This window comes from Miscanthus floridulus, chromosome 1 (genome assembly GCF_019320115.1).
Source record: "Miscanthus floridulus cultivar M001 chromosome 1, ASM1932011v1, whole genome shotgun sequence".
Taxonomy (NCBI): domain Eukaryota; kingdom Viridiplantae; phylum Streptophyta; class Magnoliopsida; order Poales; family Poaceae; genus Miscanthus; species Miscanthus floridulus.
The window spans coordinates 203,160,866-203,186,517 of record NC_089580.1 but is presented as its reverse complement, the minus strand read 5'-3'; the positions used below and the strand labels follow the sequence as shown (position 1 = coordinate 203,186,517).

The window sequence follows — 25,652 nt, the reverse complement described above, 5'->3', positions numbered from 1 at the left end:
TCAACCAAACAAGTCCCTTTACTTTTCGGCTTACGCCACCCCTTAGGAGTAGAAGTAGAGTAGATCTCGGTGAGTTCTTCGGACAAGTAGGGTTGCATCGGTTAGGTCTGACATCTGATTCGTTTGTGAGTATTTGTCATGACTTATACTTTGTTTACAAGGTTACATCGGTTTGGCTCAACCTCTTGTAAGCTTTGCATAAGTTAGTTATCATCAGTTATTGTAAGGTTGCATCGGTCCAGCTCGAATCTCTTACAATCTCTTATACAAGTTACCCCTTGATTCTTATCAAAATTTGTAAGGTTGTATCGGTCTGGCTCGATCTTATACAAATTTTGATACGAATTAGTTATTGGTTAAATCTATTAAGATTGGTAGGGTTTCCTTGCTGTTTTTAATAGATCTGCCAGTTATCGATCTTGTTATAATTAGTACTCTTACTATTTGTAACAACATCACCCCTTGCCTGATTAAGATTGAAACGGATTAGCTTTATATCTCTTTAAGGTATTGTCTTGTTGCTCTGTCCTGCTCACATCCTACTTTGACGATGGTTTCGGCTAGATTAGCCATTTTGTTCCAATCTTGATCGAAGAAAGCATGTGGTCAAGGCGTGTTTGATCCTAAGTAAGCTCGTTAGTTGATGAAATTTGGTCTAAAATTGCTATTATGGTTGTCATTGATCCGGTCGACCCCCACTGTTAGCACTATAGATCGGAAATCATCAAGTAATAAGTCTTGCTTATGGTCAAACATAGCCTCTGGCTACACGCTATGTTCGCATCGGCTATTTAGCCGATCGCCCGCACTTTCACGATCGTAACATGCTTCCATGATTCTGTTGAGTGTGAACAGACTCGTATTCTTTGAAGGTTTAATATGTTATCTTTATTATGGCTATCATTGATCCGGTCGAACCCCACTGTTAGAGATAATAGGTTAGATCTGATAGGTTTATGGATCTGTCCAAGTTTAATGGTTGAGTGTTTGCATGTTATGAGCTTATTTTCACTGAAAACGGTTATTTTAGCCGATAGCCCGCTTATTCAGAATATACTGGCTATTCATATGTTCGTACTTGTTCTTACGCGGTTAAAAGCTGGTGTTTTTCTCAATTAATATAGATGCTTTCATGCTTATCCATCACACCTTTATATGTTCTCATGATCATTGGCTGATTAAGATCTATACACGTGAATATCTGATAATTGACGACATGTTTATTTTATTCGATATGCATCGTGAACATGCTGGATATCGACTCTTTAGTCGATAGCATTATCTCATCGGCTACTCAGCCACACATTTGGAACTGTTTGGAATAACACCGGCAAGTTCCACCTTAAATTACTGATCAATTTTCTCTCCTTATCAATTATAGGGTCAAATTGACTGGCATGCCCTAGGTCACGACCATCCGGTCCGGTGTTTCCCTAAACCCGGGGAGAATTCAGGATCTGCTCCACGTGGTTTCTCTCGGCTTGCTTGCGTGTGTTCCCGACGACGAGCCGACCGACCATTTTTGCCGTCCACAATCCCTTACGGAGGTCCGCCAAAATGGTAAATCTGGCCATCAGATCCACTGTTCTGGTGAATCTGGGATTCTGTGGTGCTAGACTGTTTGGCTAACTTTTCGTGGAGCGAAGCTGTTTTGGTTGAATTTGGAGCTGGTGGAGCTGTGCAAAACATGCCCTTATAATACGGATGGGTAGTGTCTGTTTGTACAACAATTGGCCCCGTTTGACATGACTCCACTTCACTAGTGAAGCCGTTTTTTTAGCTTCAGCTCCATGAACAGCTCTATCGATGGAGCTAGAGTCGTTTTGGTAAATCATTTGGGAAAACAGCTCTACATGTAGAGTTCCTTAAAATATGCTCTTACAGAACGCCATGTAGGATAAGGTGAAGGCGGGTGAAGCCACTATTTTTGGCTCCATCCCACATCAAATCTCTGTGAGAGCACGGTTTAAGAGGCTTTCTAGTTAAAATCATTTTGTTTTACCTCGTTTAGCACAAAACGGCTCTAAACAGCTCCAAATATCGGTACAGAAGCCTGTCAAACGGGCCTATTATTATAATCTGGAAATGACGATGGATCGTCTCTAGAAGTCCGAAACTTAGCGATGCAACAACAAAGGAAGAGTGTCTCCAAAAGCTAAAATGCGTGCAGTGACTGCTTCCATTCTAAAAAAAGGTAGTAGCTGCTAATGGAGGCAAGCGTGAGCATGAACGTGAGATTAATTGCCTTAATGAAAGGATAGGAAGCAGCAGGTACTACGCAGGGGTTTTCATTAATTAATTAGTTAATCAGAGAGATGCTTCTTCTTCATCCGTTCCAAGAAGCTCTTGCCCTGGAGCTTGGCGGAGAAGAAGAGCGTGATGAAGCTTTGGTGGTCCAGCGTCTTATACTTGGGCGCCTCCTGGTCCCCGAGGAGCTCCGGCAGCGGGCCTATGGTGGCATGTATGCTGGGAGAGTGGAACGCCGCGACGGACAGACGCTCCGTGTGGGCGTTGACGATGGCCCGGTGCTCGACGCTCCTGTACCCCCCGTTGGTGAAGATCTCGAGGACGTCTCCGACGTTGACGACGAAGGCGCCCTGCAGCGGCGTGATGGGAAGCCAAGCGCCGTCGCCCGGCCTCCTGATCTGCAGGCCCTGGATCTGGTTGACCTGGAGGACGAGGGTGAGGAGGTCCGAGTCGGAGTGCGGGGAGAAGCCCAGGACCTTGTCCGCCGCTTCGGCGCAGGGAGGGTAGTAGTTCATCCTCACCGACTGTATCATCGATGATAATGATATCCCGCCGCTGACGCCGGCGACGAGGCGCTCCGGGTCCGTGAGGCCCAGGTTCCTGGACATGGCGCCCAGCAGGCGGTCGGCGACGTGCTTGACGGCGGCGGAGTAGGTGTCCAGCGTCCGGCTGAAGCTGTCGGGCTGGTGAGGCCAGAACCTGAGGTTCCTGTGCTCGGGCGGCTGCGTGTTGAGGTAGAGGACGTCGGCCCAGTCCAGCTTCTGGTCCTCGGAGACGACGAACAGCTGGCCGTAGCCCTCCAGCTGGCCTGCCTCCTGACGGAACTGCTGCTTGACCTCCGCAGGAAGCGCGAAGAATGCCTGGGTGCTGCCCTTCATCGCCTCCATCACATCCTCCGGAACACCGTGGTTTATCAGCTTTTATTTATTTTTTGCAAGAGCAGATATCAGTTATTATTATCACAAACACACACACACACACACAAAAGAAGAAGAAGAGGAGGAAAACTCAAAGTAAGGGAATTAATTAATATAACCTGGAAGAAGCCCCAGTCCTGGCAGGCCCCATGGAGGCGCGCAGATTCTTCCGGGTCGAGCAGCAGGAGCCTCTGGAAGTCGATGGTGGGGATGGTCGTCGTCGCGTCGCCGTCGTCAGCAACGACGACATCCGTGGCCACCTCTGGACGGAGATACCTGGGTGGCACTGGTGCATGACCAGCGGCGGCCACCATGGCCTGCACGCTGGGCACAGGGAGAGACCCCGCCATCTCCATCTCGATCTTCTTCTTCTACGAATTGAATTGAATGAAGCTGTCCGTCCCCCTCGATGGATCTCTTTCACTCTTCAGCTTTGAGTGACTGACTGTGAGTGAGCTTGTGACTACTGACAAGGATGAAAATGAAAGGAATGGCCTGGCTGTGCCTGTGGAACGTGGGATAAATAATGTGGATGTGGATGGATGGCCGCCACTTGTCCGCACTTGGTGTAGAACATATAATATTTCCTCTCTCTAATACAGCACCTACGGCCTACCTACAGCAATACACAGCATCCGGCCAGCCCATACTCTCCTTGTTACTAATGCTATTACTTCACGCCAACTTGCTTTAGTACTGTATGTTGTTATAGACCCTAGTCGCTGGCCTGGGGTTAGTATATATTACACGATCACATGGGTATATGTCCATCAGTCGTCTCATTCATCAAATTCAAATGAATGAAATAAGATAACGCACCTTGAACACCAATACTTTACATCATACTGCCAAGATGCTTCAGCTTTTGTTTATGATTTTTTTTATGTTGTGCTTCCTTCCATTCGTCCCGATAACAATACAATTCCGGAAGCTAAATCATCTTGAGTTTGACTAATTTTTTTAATAAAATATTAATCCTTATGATACCAAATAAGTACCATTGAATTTATGGTGCGATATATTTTCATGCTATACATATTTTATGTTACAAAGTTTAACTAGTGATGAAACTAGAATTACATCCTTTTCTGGACTTGTTTAGTTCCTCCTCTAAAGTTTAATCCCCATCATATCGGATGTTTGGACACATGTATGAAGTATTAAATATAGACTAAAAAATAACTAATTGCACAGATTGCGACTAATTTGCGAGACGATTTTTTGAAGCCTAATTAGTCCATGATTTGACAATGTGATACTACAGTAAACATATATTAATGATGGATTAATTAGACTTAATAAATTCGTCTCGCAGATTACTAAGGACTACTGTAATTTATTTTATTATTACTATCCGTACACTCAATATGATATCTCTAAATTTTAGCCTCTGGATTTAAACACGACCTTTGGTATTTTGTTATTTTCCTACTACTACCTCGGGTACAGGAGGAATCTACTACAAATGCTTCACTCGACGGCCAGACGGGCATGGCACTGAAGAAGAATCGTCCTGTACTTGCAACATGGACGTTGGACGATCAGACAGCTAAAGATTATTTAAAGGAACCCACATCGCATCTAATAAGATTATTTAAAGGAACCCGCATCGCATCTTATAAGGGCTTGTTCGGTTCCTTAGAAATAGAATCCGGAATAATTCCTAATTGGATTATTTCATAAATTTATACTAATCATAAGAAGATGGAATTGTTCCTGGTCCATTCCAAGGAAACCGAACGGACCCTAATAAGTTTTTAGGACCAACGACCGAGACTTCTAAGTACATACTACCTTCAGATATTATATCCAATAACAATTCAAGTTAAGAAAAAAAAACACAATTATTTAATCAGGTATCTTTGAGAAATGGGCAGGAGCAAGAAAGTAAGCAACCCTATCGAGTATGGTTATTATCAAGAGGAGGAGACTACCACACAAATAACCTACAACAGGTGAGCTTCTCTTTTTACACATGTCATGGAGCATCAGCATCATACGTACACTAACAGTAGAAGAAAACGCAATGTTCATAAGCTCCTTTCTTGCCCGAAAGAATTGATTGATAGTTCACTATTTTGTTGGTTCCAAAAAAAAAACATCAGCAGCTTCTAGTTCGCCGAGAGGAAGTGCACTCGGGCGAGGGGATGCTCCTTCCCAGCCACCCAGACGCCGGTCTGCGACCACTGCACGTCCTCCCATTCTAGGTTATCCTGCAACACCTGCATCATTGCCGAGGTAGCAAATGCCAAATGTAAGTCGTGTTTCTGTCTCCTGATGAAGAGTTTCAAGTCTCATCACCAACAAAGTTGAAATACCTCAAGCTGGTTTGCTGGTAGCGGGATACCGATGGAGCGCATGGCACTTTCAGGCATGGCCTTCTTACAGCGGGACCATCGGAACACATCCCGTATTTCATGCTCCACAACACGTCTGTCACCATTTTGTGAGTGGTGACTGCTGCTCTGGTGTTTCTCTGCTTCTGCTTCTGCTTCAGATGCATTGGAGCTTGATCCAACAATACGAGGCTTCTCTCCACTGAAGCACAGCTCGTACCTGTGTAAAATTGTAACAACAGTGAGTTCTATCAAAGTACAACTTGGGAAGCAACCAAAGAAGCCATGAACAAATATTCAGAACTAAATAAAAATAGTGGCAGAGGCTCATACCTATCGAAGTGTGTCTCTAAATATATGACTTCTCCTTTCTTCAGTCTAGCAGAAGTATAAAGAGACTTCTTCAATCCCTTGTCTGCCACAATGCTTATACTGTATTTTAACCTGGACAAAGAAAAATGCCAGATCATATTAAGCATCCTAAAACTAAACAGATAACTAACTGCAAGAGAACAACTTCAAAAGGCACACGAAGTCTATTGTACCAAGAAGATTGAAAACACGCTATACAAAATTACAAATGGCAATACAAGTTATGAACCGAACATAATTGTAGTAGTGAACTACAAATGACATCTTTGAGTGCAGATCAGAAAGGTACCATGGCTCATTGCAGAGATTATACTGTATAGTCACTTCACGGACAAATCTTTGTTGACGCAAAGCATTCTGTAATAAAGCATGTTGGAAAATTCTTAGTTTAGAGTAGAGAAAAGTTTGCTGGTTACGAAATCTACCTCAGACCAAAACAAACATTGATTGAACTGGGAATAAAATTGTGAGAACAGGGAAAGATAAATGAAAATCAAAAGAAAATTACAGAAGCTGCAGCTCTTGTCGTCATTGTACGCTCAACCACAACCGGAGCAAGAGTAGGCTCCACAGCTGATGTGTGGCTAAGGCGCGGCTCGAGGTCAATGGTGCCACCACCTTTCTGAAAAAGCATGTAAAGGAAACTAAGGAAACATTCCACGAAATAGAACCATTACAAGGTTTCAGAAGGTGGCTACATCGAGAGTCCAACAAAAAAGGAGGCACGGTAATGTTCTATATTGACCGCACCCTTCATACCTTAACAATGCAGCAGCGTTCTATCCGAAAGCTACAACCAATCCCAGCACCCCAAGCACGTGAACGCACATTGTTCCTCAATGTTGAAGTATAACCTGCGACACATACAAAGTGTTATGAGTAAGCACCATCTGTTCCAACCAAGGCCGACAGAACTATCACGAAATGTATGGAAACTTACTCTCTTGTGGTGGTAGAACTCGGACAGTTGCACGAAGCTCTTGGATGGCAGATGGTGGAGGGGAGGATGTAGGGGAGCAGTAACCAGTATGCATTAGCACTAAAAGAAACACACATTAGTAGCTGAGCACCTTTTAGAAACTTAGAACAGTAGTACACTAGTACATAGGAAAACTTTCTGAACTATTTCCAAGCTTAGAACAGTAAGAAGGAATCTACCAGCCACAAGATCTGAATCATTTGTATAAATATCTGTTCCCCAAAGCTGAGCACCCTTTACCTGCACAATAGCAATCTTGACAATCGAATAAAGGAGATAAACAAGTAGTGCAAGCTTGGAGGATAATTTTTTAAAAAAATGCAAAACAAATGGAAACATGCTGGTATGCATATGTGCAGCTGTGAGGCAAATAGAAAACATGTCCATAACTAACAACAACCAAATGAAGCTCCTACAGTATTACTCATAACAGAGTTGCTGACAGAGTTCAGTCCCAACATGGAGAGCTGAGGTAGCCAAAAGTGACTAAAACAGAGATTGTCTGCCAAATTTGTATACTCACTTGACGATTAGTGGAAGTAACAAATTCCGCAGGTATTCGAATTTCAAGGGTAGGACCATTCTGTAGACTTTCAGCGTTTGTAGCATCCTGAGTTGCATTGAACTCTGTCCATGATTTCAGCAGCTCCTGCATGCACTCCCCAGCTTTGTAAACAATGGCAGACACCTCAGACTTACCTGCAATGAAAAGAAGACTGAGATATCAAAACAACACGTTAAAGATTACAGTCTACGCGACAGGATGCTTATCATTTCTACAATGCACCTGATAAGGAAACCGTATTAAGAAGGTTATTAGTCTTAACAAGGTTACAAGTACTAGGAATGCTATCAGTATTATAAAGGTTATCTTTATGATCCAAAATTATCATAGTGCTGTGGAGCTAGCTGTTGGAGCTAGCAGCAGGAAACCTAGAAGGGCTGGCAGATGGTTGCAAAAAGTAGATGATGATTTTGTGGCTGGTTTTAGTGGAGCAGGTGGTGTTTGATGGGAATAATTGGATGCGGCAAGTGCAGCAACATCGGAGGGCGGGTGTGAAAAAGTAGGGCGAGTACAGCTACAGTAGGGGAATTGCGGTGAAAACTGATTGTGAAGGATTGCTGAGGACAATTTCAGTGCAGAAAGGCTGTATGCGAGTTGGTGGCAGAGAGACTATGAGGGCATGTGCGGCAGCAATTTGACGGCTGATGCAAGCACTTGGGGCAGGAAGCTGTGGCAGTGGAGCAGAAGAACAGCATGCAGAGGCATCATCCAATTTGTTGTGGTCAGGAGGGTTTGTGGGCAAAGGCAACAAGGGAATATCAAGTGCAGGAGTGGAAAAGCGAGAACAGTCAACAGATACAGTGAAAACAATGACTGGAAATTTGTGATGGGCCAGGTGGCAGTAGACACAATCACTATGATACCAAACATTGTGAAACCAGATGAATACAGCAACATGGGGGCTGATCACTCTCTAATCTTCAGAATTATTCTGTCGAGAAGATGCTCTGATCATAGCAGATTGGTGGGAAAGAAATTGAATCTTGATTCGTTCCTCTCCTACCTTTGTAGTTTTAAGAAGAGTGAAATACATCAGTGATCCTTAAACTTGTCCAGGGATTTCATCTAAAAAACTAGGAGGGACCAGGTGGCATTTTATTAAGAAAAAAAAAATAGGCATCCAAATTTGCCTTGACAAGGGGACTTGAACCTAGGTTGTCTAGGTATACATCCACACCCTCGACCAGCTGGGCTAGCTCAGCTTCTGAACTATTAATGTCAGGTCCTGACCTTGCCCAGTGGTTCATTGTATTTGACTGACCTAATGTGTTAATCTGCATACTTAGCATCTCTAAGCATTGTATTCTTTCATGTTCTCTCTCCCTAGTTCATACCTTGTTAGCGCCCATATCAACATAGCATGCTTAGTTAGTATTAACATAATAAGCAGCCAAAATGTTTATCACAGGTTTTGGACCTTGGGTGAATTATTTAGTGAGTTTTATGGTTCTCAGTTAAATAGTTTGGGGACCCAAATGACATCCAGGGGCAAATTGAGGGACCGCTGCTGCATATTACTCTTTTTAGAAACTGGCGAACAGATCACATCCGACTTGGACTTCTAACTTTTATAACACTGATGCATGCATGGTTTCCAATTTCCATAACAATTCCCAAATAGAAAAGCGCACTAAAACTTGTCACACTGTAAAATGCATTGCTTCCAACACAAAAATGTAAAGAACTTCCATTTCTCCCAACATAAAAATGTAAGCAACTTCTAACACTGGAGTGAAAGTTTGAGCATAAAATCTTATATGAAGTGTAAAATGAATATATGCTGAAGCAGATCTTTCGACTACTCCCATTCCAAAGGAAAGCATTAGTATTCATTGTATTCAGCTCCTATAAGAATGTAGATATTTGACTGACCTTGAGACCTGCAAAACAAAAAATAAAGATATCAAGGACTATCACTAATTAATAATCTCTAGCAAATTAACATCAGGTCCCTATCTTCAGTTTTCAGTTACGGAAGACTGAATTTCCAGAAATGAAAAATGCCATGCAACTGCATTTACATTACAGACTTGTTTTTGTGCCCACCAGGAAGCATGTCCTGGACTTCCTGGGCATCCAAACCGATACAAATTGATGGAAAGAACGGAGCTGTCATCGTCCCGATCCCCACCCACATATCCTCGGTCTCGACCTCGACCACAGCATGCACGCCGCCTCCCTCCCTCATGATGGATCCCAATCCCCCACCTCATCCACTGCCCCTCCTGGCTCCGCTGGAGCCACCACCCTCCACCATGGCCAGCCCTAATCACTGCAAGCACGACGGCCCATCTCTGCCCAACGACCGCCGTCCATAACCAAATCAGCGAGCACCAGCGGCGACCCTGCCGCCTCACCATTCCACCCATGAACCACCACCACCCCCGGGCCGGCGACCTCCCCGACCATCCCTCTATCGCTGGAGGCCACCAAGAACCACAAAACCCAAACCCTAAACTCCAACCCGAAAACCTAACACACCAGAGTTAATGGAGAACACGCTGGGCATGGAGAAGAAGGAACCCAGCATCTTAGAGAAGAGGGCTCGCCAGTGAAGGAGGTACACACATTCCCACCCCAATAAAATTGAACAGATGAATAGCCCCGTCAAATTTCTCTGTCAAAACGAATCTTGACGTTACACCTGGATGTCCAGGGCATGCCATCCTGGGCGTCATATAATTTTACTTTATATTATCATGCTGTTGGAAAAACTTTGAAAGTATAGCAAGGATGCTGCATCAAGCTTACCCTTCACCATCACGCATTCTGGATCGAAATCGAGGTTCGCGCTGAGATGCTAAGCTACCTCCCCTCGGTCGCACCACCCTCCTGCGTTGGAAACTTCCAGAAACTTCTTTATCTTTCTCCATACCTCCTTCGGTGCCATTATCATCTGATTCCTTGTCATTATATATTCTTCTTTGCTCATGCCTGTCCCCTGCATCCACATCTTTCTCTCTTTTCTTGTCCTTAGGATCCCTATCATGAGCATTCCATAAATCATGCTTAGGTGCCTTGGATTCTGTTGCTGTATTCCCATGCTCAGCACTCTTAACAGCTCCATCGGATGAAGCCTTTTCCACTATAGTGTTATCCTTCTCAATTACTACAGATGAATCTTTCCAAGCAGAATCCTTCCCCCTATCATTGTCTTCCTTGTCTCTCAGGGAATCTTTTCTTTCCCTGTCCCAGTTGTCAGCATCCCTATCTTCCCTTTGCATTTCTCTTCGCTCAACACTACTACCACTGAGCTGTACACCGGTTCGACGATCATTTCTATCACCTTCTCTTGCACCAAAGTCCCTATGCTTCTCATCCTTCTTTTTCCGGTCCTTGTCTTTGAATTTATCTTCGCTTCTTGTTTCAGCTTTGTTGTCACCAACAGATTCATGTGCATCCTTGGAGTTACGTTCTTCCACAGAAATTGGAAATTTGAGAGTTTCATCAGTACCTTGTAAACTAGGATGGGGCAAAGTCAAACGCCCATCCACATTATCAGCTGGCTGTTCAAAATATCTTTTACCCCTATGTTCCATGTTGTCCTTCCAGCCTACGTTTGCTGGAACAGTAGAATGGCAATCCTTGTCAAATTTGATGTCACCTTTGTAATCAGGATGGCCCCTCCTGTCAGCCTTTATTTCGCTTTCATCCGCTCTATTGTCTACCTTTACATCACCCTGAATTTTATTAGCCTGAATTTCAATCCTTGAATCACTATAGACATCCCTAGCATCAGCTTTTGTCTCACGATCATCTGCCTTAGTGTCCCTTGCATCTTTATTTTGCTTTGATTCTGATCTGCTGTCAGACGAGATGGGGTGGTCAGCAAAGTTGGTGGAGCTAACAGGCATCCGATGTGTTAGGGATGGCCTCTTATCATCACGAGGCTCCACACGTTGTATTTTTGCAAATCTACCATCATGTTCAAAAGAACTATGGAAATCACTGCCACTGGACTGAATAACTTTCCCAGGACTCGAATACAAGCTGCTGTCATCCAAAGGCCGTTTTGCTGGCGTGGTGTGGCTACCCTCCTCGTGCAACCTCTTTGGAGCACCGCTCATTTTTCTCCAAAGTGCAAACTAATTCTTCAGCGTGAGCCAAAAATACCTCAGAATCTCAGATACAAAAGGAAGGAGGTCAATGTTTTTGGTGCAATTTGCAGCAGCAACAACAACAACAAAGCCTTTTAGTCCCAAGCAGTTTTTGGTGCAATTTGCTGCAAGAAAAAACTTGGATCAGGACAGGACACATCAATTATTTGCATTTTTGTTTTGAAACATAGTCAAGAAATTTCGGAACAACCACACATCTGGCAAGTAGTAATTGCGGTGAAGAGATGAAACGTAACCCCTGGGTCTTTCAGTTTGGGGAATAAAACCCTGTCTCTTAAGTAGTCATGTTTGGGCCTGAAGCTCTAAACTGACCCCAACCAAATCATTTAAGGTAAGAGCAAACATAGCCCACATGTTTACAGTTGACAGACCAAAGAAAAACTATGCCCCCATATATGTGTAAGATTAAAAACAGAGCAATCAACTTGTATTGACCAGAACCCAGCGAATACAATGGCATAGAAAGCATGTGATTGATACAATATACACATGTACACCCAATTATTTTTTTGCAAAGCAATCGAGGTTAGTAGGCATAAATCATAATACATGCATATACACTAGTAATTAGATTCAGATCCGATTACGAATAGTATGTTAGGGTTTGGGCGCACGGTTTCGCACAGCAGGAAGGGAAGACCAAGGAGAGGCCGTACCTACGAATTACGTTAAGGTTTGGGCGCACGGCTTCGCACAGCAGGAAGGGAAGACCAAGGGGAGGGAATAACTGGCGAAGGTGGCGGGTGGCAAAGTAGGACAGCAGGTCAGCAGCGACGGCCGGCCCAGTCGTTGATGGGTATGCTTAGGGTGATGGAAGAAGACAAGGCAGAGTAGGGTTGCAGCATACAGCTACAAGCGGATTGGGTGCGTAATGACATTTTTAGAGCGAGGGCCGGTCAGAGGAGCAGAATCAAGCAGACGGAGAGGGACCGAGAGGGACGAGCTGTTGGCGTGGGAAGGAGAGAGAAGATCGTGGCGCTGTCCGGACGGGGGACCTACCTGTGGAGCTGTGTGCTGGCCGCGCCGGAGCTGGTCGCGAGGACGCTGGGCCCCAGTTGATGCTCGACCGAGCGTCTCCTCTCCGGGTTGCGGCGCGGCGAGCGGAGGGAGGAGATCGGCCGCGGGCGAGACGAGTTCAGGCGGCGGGCGAAGGGGCGAGCTGGGCCACTGGGGGAGACTGGGAGAGGAGAAGAAGAACCGACTTGGAGAGTGAGGAAAGAAAATAAAAAAGACTATAGGCTGACAGATGGGCCATCCCATCTTTTTCCGACAAATCAACGGAAAATTAAGGGCACGTTTGGTTCACAGCTAGTTAGTCACCCCTATTTAGTTTGGTGGACTATAAAAAATTAAAAGAGGCATTTTAGTTATTTTTAGTTAAGGTGTTTAGATCCAAAGTTAATAAAAGATGAGGCAGTCTGACTAAAAGATGTGCTTTAATTTCATTTAGTAACACTTAGGTGACTAATTGGTTAATGCACTTTTTAGTTTTATTTAACCATATTATTTGGATAAAAATAACTAAATATGATTAAATGAGACTAGATTTGAAATGTGAAAAAGTAAACAAACACACCGACCGTACCATTCCATCCAAAAAAAAAAAAAGATCATCATGTCCCGATATATCCTATAACGAAACACATATTAACAATATTTTTAAAGCTAATAATAATAATATTATTATATTTAAGCAAACATCTTAGAATGTTGCAGCCTGTTCGCTTGATCATATTTGACTTATAAGCCATAGTTTATCAGCTAACGAATAGTATTTTTCTCTTACGTTAAATTAGCCAACAGTACTTTCTGTCATGGCTTATAAGCCAAATCAGTCCAAATGAACGGGGCCAAGTTTGGTTCTCTCACTTTAGAAAATGTATATGAGCCCGATAAACACAGTAGATGTTTGTCGGTGATATGTACCAGGAAACCTCGTCAAACTCAATGAAGAAGTATGCGAATCAAAATTCTCTCAAACGATGCAAAAGTACGTGAATCAAAATTGCCACGAACAAGCAAGTATTCGATGAATAACTGCTTGCCTGCCTGTTCGCTCGAGCTTATCAATCGTAGAATAGTATTTTTTTTCTCGTAGCAAATCAGCTTCAGCCGACGTATCAGCAGTAGAAACTTTCAACCAAACAGTTATGCACGATCATACAAAGCTAGGAAGCGATTGTTGAGATATATTAGAAAGTGAATCATCTATCACTTGTTCTGTGAGGGAAAAAATATACACCAATCCACAAGAGTATAAGACAGAAAATAAAGGACGCTCAGAACACGACAGTCTTCTTCAGTTCATATGGTAGGACACCGAGTTCACAGTATGACTTGATAGCCTCTGTTAGGCACTGCTTCTCAAGGTTCTCAGACTTGACAACAAAACTCTGTAACGTGTCTCGGTGAGAAACTCGTTCTCAACCTGCAGCACAGGAAAAAAACAAGAGAGAAAAACTAAATCTCTAACCACCAACTGGATATTAAAAGCGTCATGTTTTAGTATAACTTCCCATCCATGAATCTCACTGCACAACAAATGTCACAGAGCTCTGATGGCAATGTCTTCAAGCATGAACGTAGGGTCCCCTTGAATGAAGGTCAGTGCTAATTACTATGTGAAACCCTACAGTCTTAGGCTAAAAGGGACTCTAAAAACAAACTGACTGTGCGTTCAAAAAAAAACTAGCTGTTTGCCAAAGACGATTCCACACATCGATAGACAGAATCTGGCATGCATCATGTATAGTTTACTACCAATTGTAACTGATGATGCAATCCATCAATTCGACACCTAAGTTAGCTGCTGAGTGAAAAGTATGAATACCATCTGTTCAATGATTGGCCCAGCATCAAGTTCCTGAGTAACGAAATGGCTAGTTGCCCCGATTAACTTCACCCCAGCATTGAAGGCCTGAAAAATGGAACATAATACCTCTTCTTCTTTTTTCTTTTTTAAAAAGTAGATAGCAGATTAGGTTAACACAAGTATGATACCTGTCTTGAAGGATTCCCTCCCTTAAATGAGGGAAGAAGGCCATGATGAATATTGATAATGTCTTTACCATATGCTTTTAAGAAGCTTTCTGAGAGTATCTGCAAGGAAGAACGAATATGTGTCAAAGATGTATGGGTGAGGTGACACAAATCCGTATTAAACGTTGATGCTGACCTTATGGCTATAGAGATGAGAAGGACAATGATAAGCCAGCCTATCGTTATCTGTTCTATGCAAAATGGCTTTATAGAAGTGGAAGAATTTTTGTTTAGATGAGAAGAAAAACAGGTAGTTTATATATATAATGGTAAAGTACACTTTCCAACCCTCAACTCGCGCCGAAGTTCGATTTTCAACCTTCAACTATGAAACCAGTTAAGAAACACTCTCTAACTATCAAAACCGGACAAATTTGGTTCTCGACTGGTTTCAAAAGCGATTTCTATTTTCGGGAGACGCCGAAATTTTATATTATTTTTATGAAAAAACTCAAAACTACAAAGTTGTAGATCTCATTAAGAGCTACAACTTTGGTATAAAAAATATTTTCATTTAACTCCATACAAATAATATATTAGTGCTCTAATGCGGCAAGCGCTAGTAGGCGATTATTATGGTGCTGAAATTTTATATTATTTTTTCGAGTATCTTACTGTCCTCAAATGAAAAAATAAAACTATAAAGTTGTAGATCTCATCGAAGTCTACAATTTACATATAAAAATTATCTTCATCCGACATCGTATCGAAGGGTTATGATTTTTCGAAATTTGAGCCTCGTCACGCGACAAAACAATACTGTGGCGTGAAATAGCCTGCCAACTACATTCATCATCGCATCGGCCTCGGATTCATTCATTCATTTGCTTACATACAGAGTCCAAATTTCTAGTGCTACCATTAGTTCATGTTTTGCATTGCACAAAGCCAGGACACCGGCAGACCAATAAACTTGAGAGAATAATAACAAGAAGAAGAAAAAAAAAACAGCTCTGAAAAAGAACCTTCTCTAAACATAAGTCGAAATTAGAAAATCTATCGCGCAAGATTCACTGCTGATAGGGCAAAATGGAAAGCCGAGAGCCTCCAAATGCACTAATTCCATGTCAGACTATGATACGTCGCACTAAGATGCTATACTTTTTTCTTTTTTTGATAAAGACATTCAAAAGATGCTGTATTTTGCCTGTTACTGTGAGCGCCATTTCTTCGTGCTATCGCGGCACTTCACCAGGCCAGATTGGTAAGTCAAGTGGGTTCCCCTGGCAAGCCCGTGTTTCCCCTGTCACTATGTGGGAAGGGACCATGAGATTTATTAACAGAAGCAGCACATCTATGGCAGTACATCTGAAGCCATCCCTCTGTGATCTGGAGCAGTATCAAAAATTCAAAAACCACAAGTAGAGCACTACACACGCTACAGATTTCTTCTCTGTTAGGAGCTAGCCCTCGCCCCAGCAGCAAATAAGCAATGCACAGGACCGTCTCCTCTTACACCCAAAAACAACGGAGTACCAGCCACACCACAAAAGGCTGAGTAATGTCATCCTGATCCGCTACTCCACCGCGCAATCGCTTCTCCCATCCTCACCTTGTCTCCAGCCCTGATGCAGAAACCGAAATCTGCTCTGCCCTCCTCCGCCTCCTCCCTTGCCCTGCACTTGGACACAGGAGCTTCAAATACCACCACCACGGTTGATCCCATCTTGAATCCTGCTACCTGCCAACCATTGCGCTTCTTCCAGTTACCACTCCCAATATCTTTCTTAAAAATATAATATAGCTCTAGCTGCTACACTGCAGTAGCAGCTCAGGCAAGGACAATGTACCTCTTCACCCTTTTTAACCATCACGCCGGTCCCTTCCGGCTCATAAACACGTTCCTCAGGAGGCATCGAGTGAACCATCCTTGACGCTGCCCTATTTGTCCTCAGCTCAGGTTCAATACTTATCTGCCATCCAAAAATACCATCCGTCAAAAGCTTCACAAATTCATTGGCAACCGGCATTCATTTTTCACAGCACGAGAAATGACCCTGATTGATCCAACATTAGTAGCACCAATTGCAGCAATTGCAACAAAACCTTCTTTCCATTGCCCTTCAAGCACTACCTGTCATTAACAGCCATCGAAAACCAGATTTTATTTCTCCTCGTCAACTTGCTTCCATATCTGAAACGAATGCTAAAACAGCTAAGCAAAATTACCCTTTCGTTATCAACATACAGGTTTCTGATGGTGCGCACAGCACGTTCATTCTGAGGGAAAAGATGGCCTGCAAATACACTTCGATTGTATTGTATCACTCCTACATCAACCTACCACATTAGTCTGGTACTGGTAGGGTATGGACAAACCTGAGAAATGCCGACGTTTCAAAATGTTCCAATCAACAGGAGAATAGACTCGATGATAATCACCAGGGTGCAAATATATGACACAGTAAAACATGCCTTTCTTTGGGCTGGCAAGGACAAGTCAAATTAATACCACAAAATTGTCAAAACATAGGCACGCTAAACAGTAGTAACAGAAAAGATTTTGTATTTTATAATCACCTCGAAATGAAGGAAAAAGCAAACTGCTGGTCTGAGATAAAATATCTCGACTCACGGTATTGTACAAAAGTGAAGTTTTATCATGACTAAAGGGCGTACCCAGTGCAGAGAGCTCCCGCTCTGTGCGGGGTCTGGGGAAGGATGTCAGTGGCAAGCCTTACCCTCGCTTGTGCAATGCGAGGAGACCGCGACTCGAACCCGGGACCTTCCGGTCACAGGCGGTAAGACTCTACCGCTTGCACTAGGCCCGCCCTTCTGAAGTTTTATCATGACTCAAGAAGATAAATTGCGCATTAATATCACAGTTTTGTGCAGCATGCTGGAGTTATGTGCTATTAGACATTGTTGTTGAAATGTTCAGATATAAAGGGTGATAAAAAAAACATAACCATGCATGAAGTAGAGTTAATTGCAAGTGAATATGCTTTTTTTTGTGTACTGTTGAATGGTGGGAAATAATATGTTAATTGATGTGAACTTGGTGAGTAGCTTATGCAGTTGAATCGGAAATTTGTGATTCTAAATCATCCTTTATTTATGGTATAAATACCTCGATAGTGTTTGATCCCGTAGTTTAGGTGAAGCAACTGACACTCGCCACCATGATTTTGCATTACAATTCTCAGGCATATTTTCCTGTATCTGCTCCCCAGAAAGTTCTTCTGCGGCATCGTGAAGGGATGAACTCGTGCCAAGAAGAGAAGAAACAGAATAAGAAAAGCCTTTCACTTGCTCAATCATGGTTCCTGGACCTCTTAGCTCTCCAAACCTCAAAACTCGACCATCCACAGGACTCACCTAACGGTACAATTGAACACAATACAGACACAGTCTTTAGTCATCACCATATAAGACTAATGGCTATACAGAATAACTATCTTGTTACCAGTTACCAGACAGTTTGGATCTGGATCAATGGGCCTCGCTCCTTCTTTGAGACCGCGGATGAAGAATGCCTGCAAAGACGGATATTCTTCTAGAGGAAGAGCAACTTCTTGCAAATCTACAACATTCAGGGGGTCAACATTTCATTCCAAATGAGTGGCAAAGTTTTTGAAAACAGTGACATAACAACTATCAAGTTCTCATGAGTACGAAAAGATGAAAACATGCATAAGCTATGCTATTAGGCAATGGTTTCTTCCAACAACAGACCTAAAGAACCAGTAAGTTATTACAGCGACCATTTGAGCAGTAAGCATTTACATGGCTATAGTATATATCAGGGGAGGAACCCTATCTATCACTATTCAGAGTACAAACATGCAGATCAGAAACAGATGCTTTAAATGAAGCACAGGGTAAGTACAGACTGGTAAAAAAATTTGGCAGATGAACTTAGCATTGACGCAAATAAGAAGGCATCAGCAAAGGTAAAGACATACCAGAGTGAAATGCTCTAGCCCATGCTTTGTAGATGGTGGGGCGCATGAAAACTGGAACATCCTGCACTGCAAGTGATGATACTATCAAAGAGAAAAGACGGAAAATAATACATCAGCTTGTATGGGTAGAGGAATACGAACCACTTCCATCAAGATTCCCCAGAAACGTGACATGGTACGCAATGGTAGGAGCCTAAAAAATGAAGCCTGTATTGCAAATGACACCATTCTGCAGTGAGAAGGCAAGGTACCGGAGCGACAGATGGTTGTGCTAACTAGAGTAGCAGTACCCTGATATCTGGCGAGAATTGTGGTTCAATTCCTTTGTCCTTGCTTTCGATGACCTTGCATGAAAATGAATTCCAGACCCCACACATTTGTTTATGAAAGCAGTTTAAGTATGGGTGGAATATTAATTGTAATGTAACTAGTACTTAATGGAGTAAGTAAAACGCACAAATGCATGGCTTACTTTCTTGTCATCATACATACGTCTAGCATGTAGAGCGCCAAGCATGGCAAGAACTGCGGCTGTTGCACCAGGCAGAAAGAATTTGCTTGAACCTTTGCCTATAGTAGAAAATAGAACATTGAGCTGAGATCGAAGAAACGGAGTATATATTGGCTGACGTCGCTCAAGGAGGGGAAAGTATTCATCAGTAAAGTAAATTAGTAGGAGCACAAGAGAACTCCTTTCTGTTGTGGGAGGAGAGGAGAAGCGCGGCGAAGAAACTGACGTTATTGGTGAAATGAAAAAGAAGAAGAAGATGTGAAGCAGCGGCAGCGGCGGCGGCGGGAGGCATGAGAAAGAAACCAAGACCGTGGGAGTCGGCGGCGGCATGGATGCCACGGGAAGGAGGGCGGCGGCGGCGGCGCGCTGAGTTGAGGAGCGGCCATGGTAGGCGAACCTCGAACCCCATCGTCTTGCTCTTCCCCAAATCCAATCCAATCGGCTCCGTCTTTCAAGGTAGGTGAGCTGCAGGGGACTAAAGTACTGGGTGTCACCGTGGGTGACGCATCGAATATTTAGATAATAATAATAAAATAAATTAGATAAATTTATTAAGTCTAATTAATCTATCGTTAGTATATGTTTACTATAGCACTATATTATCAAATTATAGACTAATTAGGCTTAGAAAATTCGTCTCCTAAATTAGTTTTAATCTGTGTATTTAGTTTCGTAATTAGTCTATGCATGTGTCAACATTCGATACGAGAGTGCTAAATTTTTGTCAGATGGGAACAATCACAGCTGCAAAAACCTTCTGTTTTTTCCTCTCTCCTTTTACCAGGCGGAACATTTAAGAGATTATCTGAATTATAATTCTTTTTTGGCCAAGCCAAAGTTCGGAAAAGGCTTTTTTTTCTTTTTTTGCGGAGCGAAAGATTGAACAAAACTTGGGCGGCAGCACGCCGAACCGTACTACAGTATTATATTACTACTACACCACCAACTTCAAACTTCTTGTTGAGACAATGACAAAACCGGCAGCAGAAACCATATGGCAGACAGTTGATCTGGTAAAATTGTTACAGGAAGAGTAAATTTGTTACCAATCTATTTTTTTGGTTGAAAAATCAACAACTAGATCAGAAGATCTGTGCTATCATATATCGTCATCAGCGTTCGTTAGATACATATGAAAATAACCACGCACTCATTCGGATGGAACGGGTTCCATACTATTGCTATCCATCCTAGTCCTCACTCCGATCCTCGAGCCTATAGAGGAATGACCTCCACATCATCGTGCTCACTCTTCTCTGCTTCATGCTCAGCGTTGCCTGCTCCGTTCTCCAGGGCCGCAGGACCACGGTTCTCTGACATGCTCATCTCTTGAACTGGAGGTGGGTTCACAACAGTCATGGGCACGGCATTGTTCTCTGCCAGCCGTCCCCTCCTCTCGCGATGCTCCTGGCAGTTCGCACACCAGTGCAAGCAGCAGTGGACCATGCATGGGTCACACGGAGAGTTCTGGAGCAAAACAAGACAACAGCAACTAGTTAGCTAGCTGTAAGTGCACAGCCACACGGAGGAAATACCTAGCTGTAACTTCTTAACAGTGGAAAGCAGCCAAGATAGATTGCACCTTGAGATGATATTTCCTCTGAAGTTCCTGGCGGAAGATGCCAGTATAGGTAGCACATAACCACCAACTGAACACCAGACCTTCTCCAATCAGGAATGAGCTCCTTGGGTCAACACCATGAAATATTGCTGTCAGAATCGCCAGCGTGATCCCTCCTTCAACAAACACAGCATGGCACACGCAAGGAGTTGTCCAAGGGATGTCCTCCCTAAGAGCCTCCACATTGCGCCCAAACAGCACGCAAGGGCAAAACAACCCAGTTCGGCCTAGTGTCACAATGAACAGACAATTTGATAGTTACATGATCTTCTGCTAGCTACCTTTCTTTCAAATCAGCATTCTAGAAATAGCATTCATACAAATATGGACAAAGAGATAAATGACGCACAAAGCCAAATCTGGTATTAAAGTGCTGCAAAGAAAGCAGTTATGTTAATCTTTGATAGCTCGACAATCCGAACCTGATTATTTCATAGAGCACAGCAACGTATAAAAGTGCTACGCAAAGTAACATTTGATCAGGCATAGCAAATGCCTAGGAAAAAACAAAGAAAAATGGCAAAGTAAGAGCAATTTAGCCTATGGCACAGGCGCACAGCTTCCTCAAAGTAAAGATATGAAGAAATTAAGAAGACACATGGAAATAAGATAACTCTTACTTATCTGGCCTTAAACTCTATTAACTATGACTCCAACAAAAGTATTATGCATGAGCCAAGTAGATCAACTCCAAGAAGGCAAACAAGGAATACTTTCTCAATTTCAAGCATAGCTTACCAATGTACCCTGGACTTATGAGTCACATCATAAGGAATACAAGAAGCATTCTATCCTTTGAAACATGTAAAGAATCCATAGTACCATGATCATTCTTGGGTACTGAGCACAATTTCAGTCAGACACATCATTGACATATAATGCTCATAAAACGATTTATCACAAAATAGCACCATCTTCTGTTAAGTCTCTGCACATGGCAGATCATAAAAGATGGGCTCAGTGGTGGACCCAAAGCTATTAAGGAGCCCAGGAGGTTTGGACTAAGCAGCAGATCTGGCTTAACCTAACCTCCTCTGTATGTAGGCTACACAATAATTAGAAACAGAGAAACTGGATGCTGAGCTCAGGACCCCGGGGGGGGGGGGGGGGGGGGGGGGGGGGCGTATATTCACATTTAGTCGGATTCGCATCAATCCACATGTGTTGGGGTGGAATTTAGTTCAAGTTCCACTCCAATCCACCGCAGCACATGTGGATTGAGGTGAATCCGACAACATCCAAACCAGGCCTTAAACGGTGGGGAAAAAACAGAATGTTCAGGTATTTCTTTCATTCTTTGCACTGCTAGGTCGACATACCTTGTCCTACGGAAACATTTTAAGGAATGATGTTCTTCTATTCATGATGGGGGGGGTGGGGCACAGCAAGTTAGAAAAATGAATGTACGAAGCAGACATTTTGGACTGATTATCATTGTAAGAGGTGGAAAGCAACCCTCAGTTGTATTCAGAGTTGCCCAGCCGGTTAAGTACATGTACACCGTATGACTCATCAATCAACCAGCAACCTACCCTAGCTACACATCAGGAGAACCATGGAACATGGGCGACATGGGAGCAAGTATCTCACTAACAACCATGAATATTTTACAAACGCAAATGTTGAATGATGCATGCATATTGGCGCTGAGACATCTGTGGCTAAAATTTTTCGACAGAATCGGACCACCATGGCCAAGTCCAAAGTCCAAATAGCATTTCCCACATCAGACCCTGAATCCAATGTCCATCCGAAGAGCATGAAACGAGGGGCAACTAATGCCTCAATCAATCAATGGATTCTCCCTACCACTGAGCCCGATTTTCATGGAATCCATCATGAAAAGCCTCCAAAAACCCACATGACTCGACAGATAATGACGATGATGCAGGTTTTGTGAAATGACGTGGGGACTGAAATGGTAGATCAAGGTGATGGCAGGCCGAATTTTTTATTTTTCAGCCCTTTTTTTGAAAAATATTCACAAATAGACCCCTGGTGGTTTGATTTCCGTTTATGGACCCTGACCTCGGCGCCATGCCTTTTGGCGCCGAGGAAACGTGTCTCGGCGCCATGGCCAATGGCGCCGAGGTCTTGGCGAGGTGTCGGACGTGGCGGTGACCTGGCACCGACGTGGACAAGGCCTCGGCGCCGTAGATCTTGGCACTTAGCTATTACCCTATAGATCTTGGCGTTTGAAATGAAACAAGTATAATTGTTCCGAGGAACATGCAACAAAATCATTGCGGTTCAGCTGGTTAGGACGCGCGCAACTTAGCTCAAAGGCCTGGGTTCGAACCCCAGCACTGAATCTTTTTTTGCTACATTTTTATAAGCAATAGAACAAGAAAAAATATTTAAAGAAACATGCAATGATCCCATTGTGGTCCAGTTGGTTTGGACGCACGAGTCTCAACCCACAGACCTGGGCTCGAACCCAAGTAGCAAATATTTTTTGTTAAATTTTTATTTTTATAAGCAATTACAACAAGAAATATTATTCCTTTATTATTAGCGTCCTGGGTTTCACCGCACACTGTATATTATTGTTCCATTGTTCCACCGTACACTGTATATTTAATTTATTTTTTATTTGATTTTGAAACATTAGGTACCATGATCAAGTTGAGTTGAGTGACTTGTTGTTTGGCCGTCCTTTTACTTACATGCATATGGCTTTTGTCATCATATATAAGTTGAAGGCTTCCGAGACAAGGAGTAAATAAATAAAAGAATTTATTTTACATTAAGTGTAATTTTCTTTGCCTCCCTATTTCAGTGTTGAGCTCTTTAATTTGCATACCTCCCGATTTTACATGAAATAGAATTAACAAGAAGAATGGGCTTAATGTATTAACTAAGAGCTCCATATTATCATCATTTGGACTGTTCAACTAAGTTTGGTGAGGAACGGAGGAGGATCTCCCCTCATAAGAAAAACACTACTACCGAGGTATATAAACTAATAAATAAATAAATACATCCATGATTATGATAATATAAGGAGGATTTGGATTTAGATAATATATAAATAAATGCACCTTGAGATGTATCCTTCATCCAAAACAAATTACAAATTAGTGAATAGTGTTCTCTCATGTTAATAATAACAAAGTTTGGTGGAACCCAGGACGTTAGTAATAACTAAGTAAGCAAAAAAAATGATTAATAAATGCAGCAAACAAAATTTGCCTACTGGATTTGAACCTAGGTCTCATGTTAGAGCCAAACATCCTAACCAACTAGACTACACCTTAGATATAGCATGTTTCTCGAAATAAATTTTCTTGTTCTATTGCTTATAAAAATGTAGCAAAAAAAGATTCAACGCTGGGGTTCGAACCCAGGCCTTTAAGCTAAGTCACGCGCGTCCTAACCAGATGAACCACAATGGCGTTGTTGCATGTTCCTCGGAACAATTATACTTGTTTCATTTCAAATGCCAAGATTTATAGGGTAACAGATCGGCGCCAAGATCTACGGTGCCGAGCTCGGCGCCAAGATCTATGGCGCCGAGCCCTTGTCCACGTCGGCGCCAGGTCACCGCCACGTCCGACGCCTCGCCAAGACCTTGGCGCCATTGGCCATGGCGCCGAGACGTGTTTCCTCGGCGTCAAAAGACATGGCCCCGAGGTCAGGCGACGCGATGAAAAAGGGCTGAAAAATAAAAAGGGCTGAAAAATAGTTTTTTTTTTAAAAAGGCTGAAAAATAAAAAAATTCGGGATGGCAGGCGACGCGATGCACATGCACCCCTGTCTGCTCCTGGTAGTGTTGACTAACAAAGATAATGCAACGAGCTATTTGGATGTTTGCCACCGTAAACATTGATGGGTGAGGTGGAAGAGAGATTAGATTACATACAGGTCTCGGGGTCATCGGTGCATCCGAAGATCCCGGTGGTCCAGGGCTCGTCGGCGGGCGGCTCGTAGCTCTCGGGCAGGACCTGGCCGCACTCGCTGCACCTCCGGCCTTCGAGCTGGTGTCGGGCAAGGGAGTAGGGATGAGATTCAGACCAAACCCATCGGAGGAGGGATACATACCCTAAGAAGAGAGCGACACCTGCGGGACGTGTACTGGCTGGTTGAGCTCGCCGGGGCGGATGTCCTCGGCGGGGGCGTCCTGGTCCTTGGTGAGCTTGACGTAGCGTGACGGGTGGCTGCTCGTAGCATCCTCCGCCATGGTTGTGTTGGCCGGATCGGTCGGAGGCGAAGAGGAGGAAGACTGGAGGAGTAGGCGAACGAGATCTCCTCTGCTCTGCTGCCTCCCCCAGTCCCCCCCTCCTCGGTCTTGCTTTGCTTGTCCTTGCCCCCGTCTGCGTGTCTCCTTCGGACCGACCGACTGGACCGGTGGTGGGCCGATAGCTCACATCTGCGGGCAGGAGTAGCAGGCCGGGCCCTGATCAAGCCCAAGCTAAGCTACTACTCCAATCCAATCCAAAGTTCCAGTCCATCCATCCAAGAAAGAAAACGCGGATGAATCTGCCTCGACGCTGCTGTGGCAACTGCCAAGAAACAGGGGACCGAGCCATAGCTCGGACGGCGGAGTGCTCGAGTGGAGAGCAGCCGGTTGAGTTCGAGGCTTGCCTCTCACGTCTCTCACTGGAGTTTTTTCCCAATTATTTTCAGCACGGTGGATGCCTCATACGGATAGAGTACAACTGACATATCTATTAGCCGTGTTCTAGTTGACCTGAATATAGGTCGTAGATCTAGGTGTGCGTGCGTATGGTGTCGTGTTGTGATTTAGTGTGTGTTCAGATACTACAACTTGTATCAAAGGTTGAGACAATCAAAAAAATGCCAAGAAACAGCAACGTATCGTGGCGACAGAGGGACCATGGTTAAACTAGGACCAACCAAACCAAACCAAACTACGTAGGCGTTGAGTTGAGGGAGTTAACTTGACAGCGACATTCGTCGATCCACGAGGCACGTCTCCACTAAAAAACAATCATCACTCCAAGTCCCATTGTATTGTATATATAAATCAATCAGCAGCGGCGCATGCACAAGCACAACAACAGCACAAAGGGTTCGATCGA

At 43.5% G+C, this 25,652-nt stretch overlaps 4 protein-coding genes across 6 annotated transcripts; all 4 read right to left on the bottom strand.

Annotated features, from left to right (window-relative positions):
- Nucleotides 1–2,270: 2,270 nt before the first annotated feature.
- LOC136509746 (S-norcoclaurine synthase 1-like) lies at nt 2,271–3,615 on the bottom strand. The gene is made up of 2 exons (XM_066504422.1): nt 3,284–3,615; nt 2,271–3,164 (listed from the first exon to the last, which is right to left on the bottom strand). Exons 1-2 carry the CDS (start codon nt 3,518–3,520, stop codon nt 2,304–2,306), a joined length of 1,098 nt encoding a protein of 365 aa, XP_066360519.1. The 5' UTR covers nt 3,521–3,615; the 3' UTR covers nt 2,271–2,303.
- A 1,382-nt stretch (nt 3,616–4,997) lies between these two features.
- Nucleotides 4,998–12,723, bottom strand: LOC136450970 (uncharacterized). Its single transcript, XM_066451681.1, has 12 exons — nt 12,534–12,723; nt 10,168–11,638; nt 9,289–9,296; nt 7,375–7,550; nt 7,031–7,091; nt 6,813–6,911; nt 6,632–6,726; nt 6,381–6,494; nt 6,162–6,229; nt 5,834–5,944; nt 5,483–5,720; nt 4,998–5,386 (listed from the first exon to the last, which is right to left on the bottom strand). The coding sequence occupies exons 2-12, from the start codon at nt 11,481–11,483 to the stop codon at nt 5,276–5,278; spliced, it is 2,397 nt and encodes a 798-aa protein (XP_066307778.1). The 5' UTR covers nt 11,484–11,638; nt 12,534–12,723; the 3' UTR covers nt 4,998–5,275.
- Nucleotides 12,724–13,810: 1,087 nt separating this feature from the next.
- Nucleotides 13,811–14,816, bottom strand: LOC136470361 (formyltetrahydrofolate deformylase 1, mitochondrial-like; the record flags this gene model as incomplete). The annotated part of the gene is made up of 3 exons (XM_066468235.1): nt 13,811–13,958; nt 14,363–14,451; nt 14,535–14,816. Coding segments are annotated over 3 exons (516 nt in total), but the record flags the coding sequence as incomplete, so codon positions are not given.
- A 975-nt stretch (nt 14,817–15,791) lies between these two features.
- LOC136450956 (phosphatidylserine decarboxylase proenzyme 1, mitochondrial) lies at nt 15,792–24,914 on the bottom strand. Of its 3 annotated transcripts, XM_066451663.1 has the most exons (14): nt 24,671–24,914; nt 24,473–24,587; nt 18,951–19,048; nt 18,769–18,822; nt 18,620–18,685; nt 18,479–18,539; nt 17,987–18,096; nt 17,644–17,891; nt 16,893–16,999; nt 16,743–16,810; nt 16,570–16,647; nt 16,364–16,486; nt 16,213–16,254; nt 15,792–16,113 (listed from the first exon to the last, which is right to left on the bottom strand). In XM_066451663.1, exons 1-14 carry the CDS (start codon nt 24,788–24,790, stop codon nt 16,078–16,080), a joined length of 1,326 nt encoding a protein of 441 aa, XP_066307760.1. In that variant the 5' UTR covers nt 24,791–24,914; the 3' UTR covers nt 15,792–16,077. The 3 variants fall into 3 exon arrangements, with proteins under 3 accessions (XP_066307760.1, XP_066307752.1, XP_066307767.1); XM_066451655.1 differs by having other exon boundaries at nt 15,792–16,254; nt 24,671–24,913; XM_066451670.1 differs by lacking the exons at nt 24,473–24,587; nt 24,671–24,914 and adding an exon at nt 19,299–19,454 and having other exon boundaries at nt 15,792–16,254.
- Between the last annotated feature and the right edge of the window lie 738 nt (nt 24,915–25,652).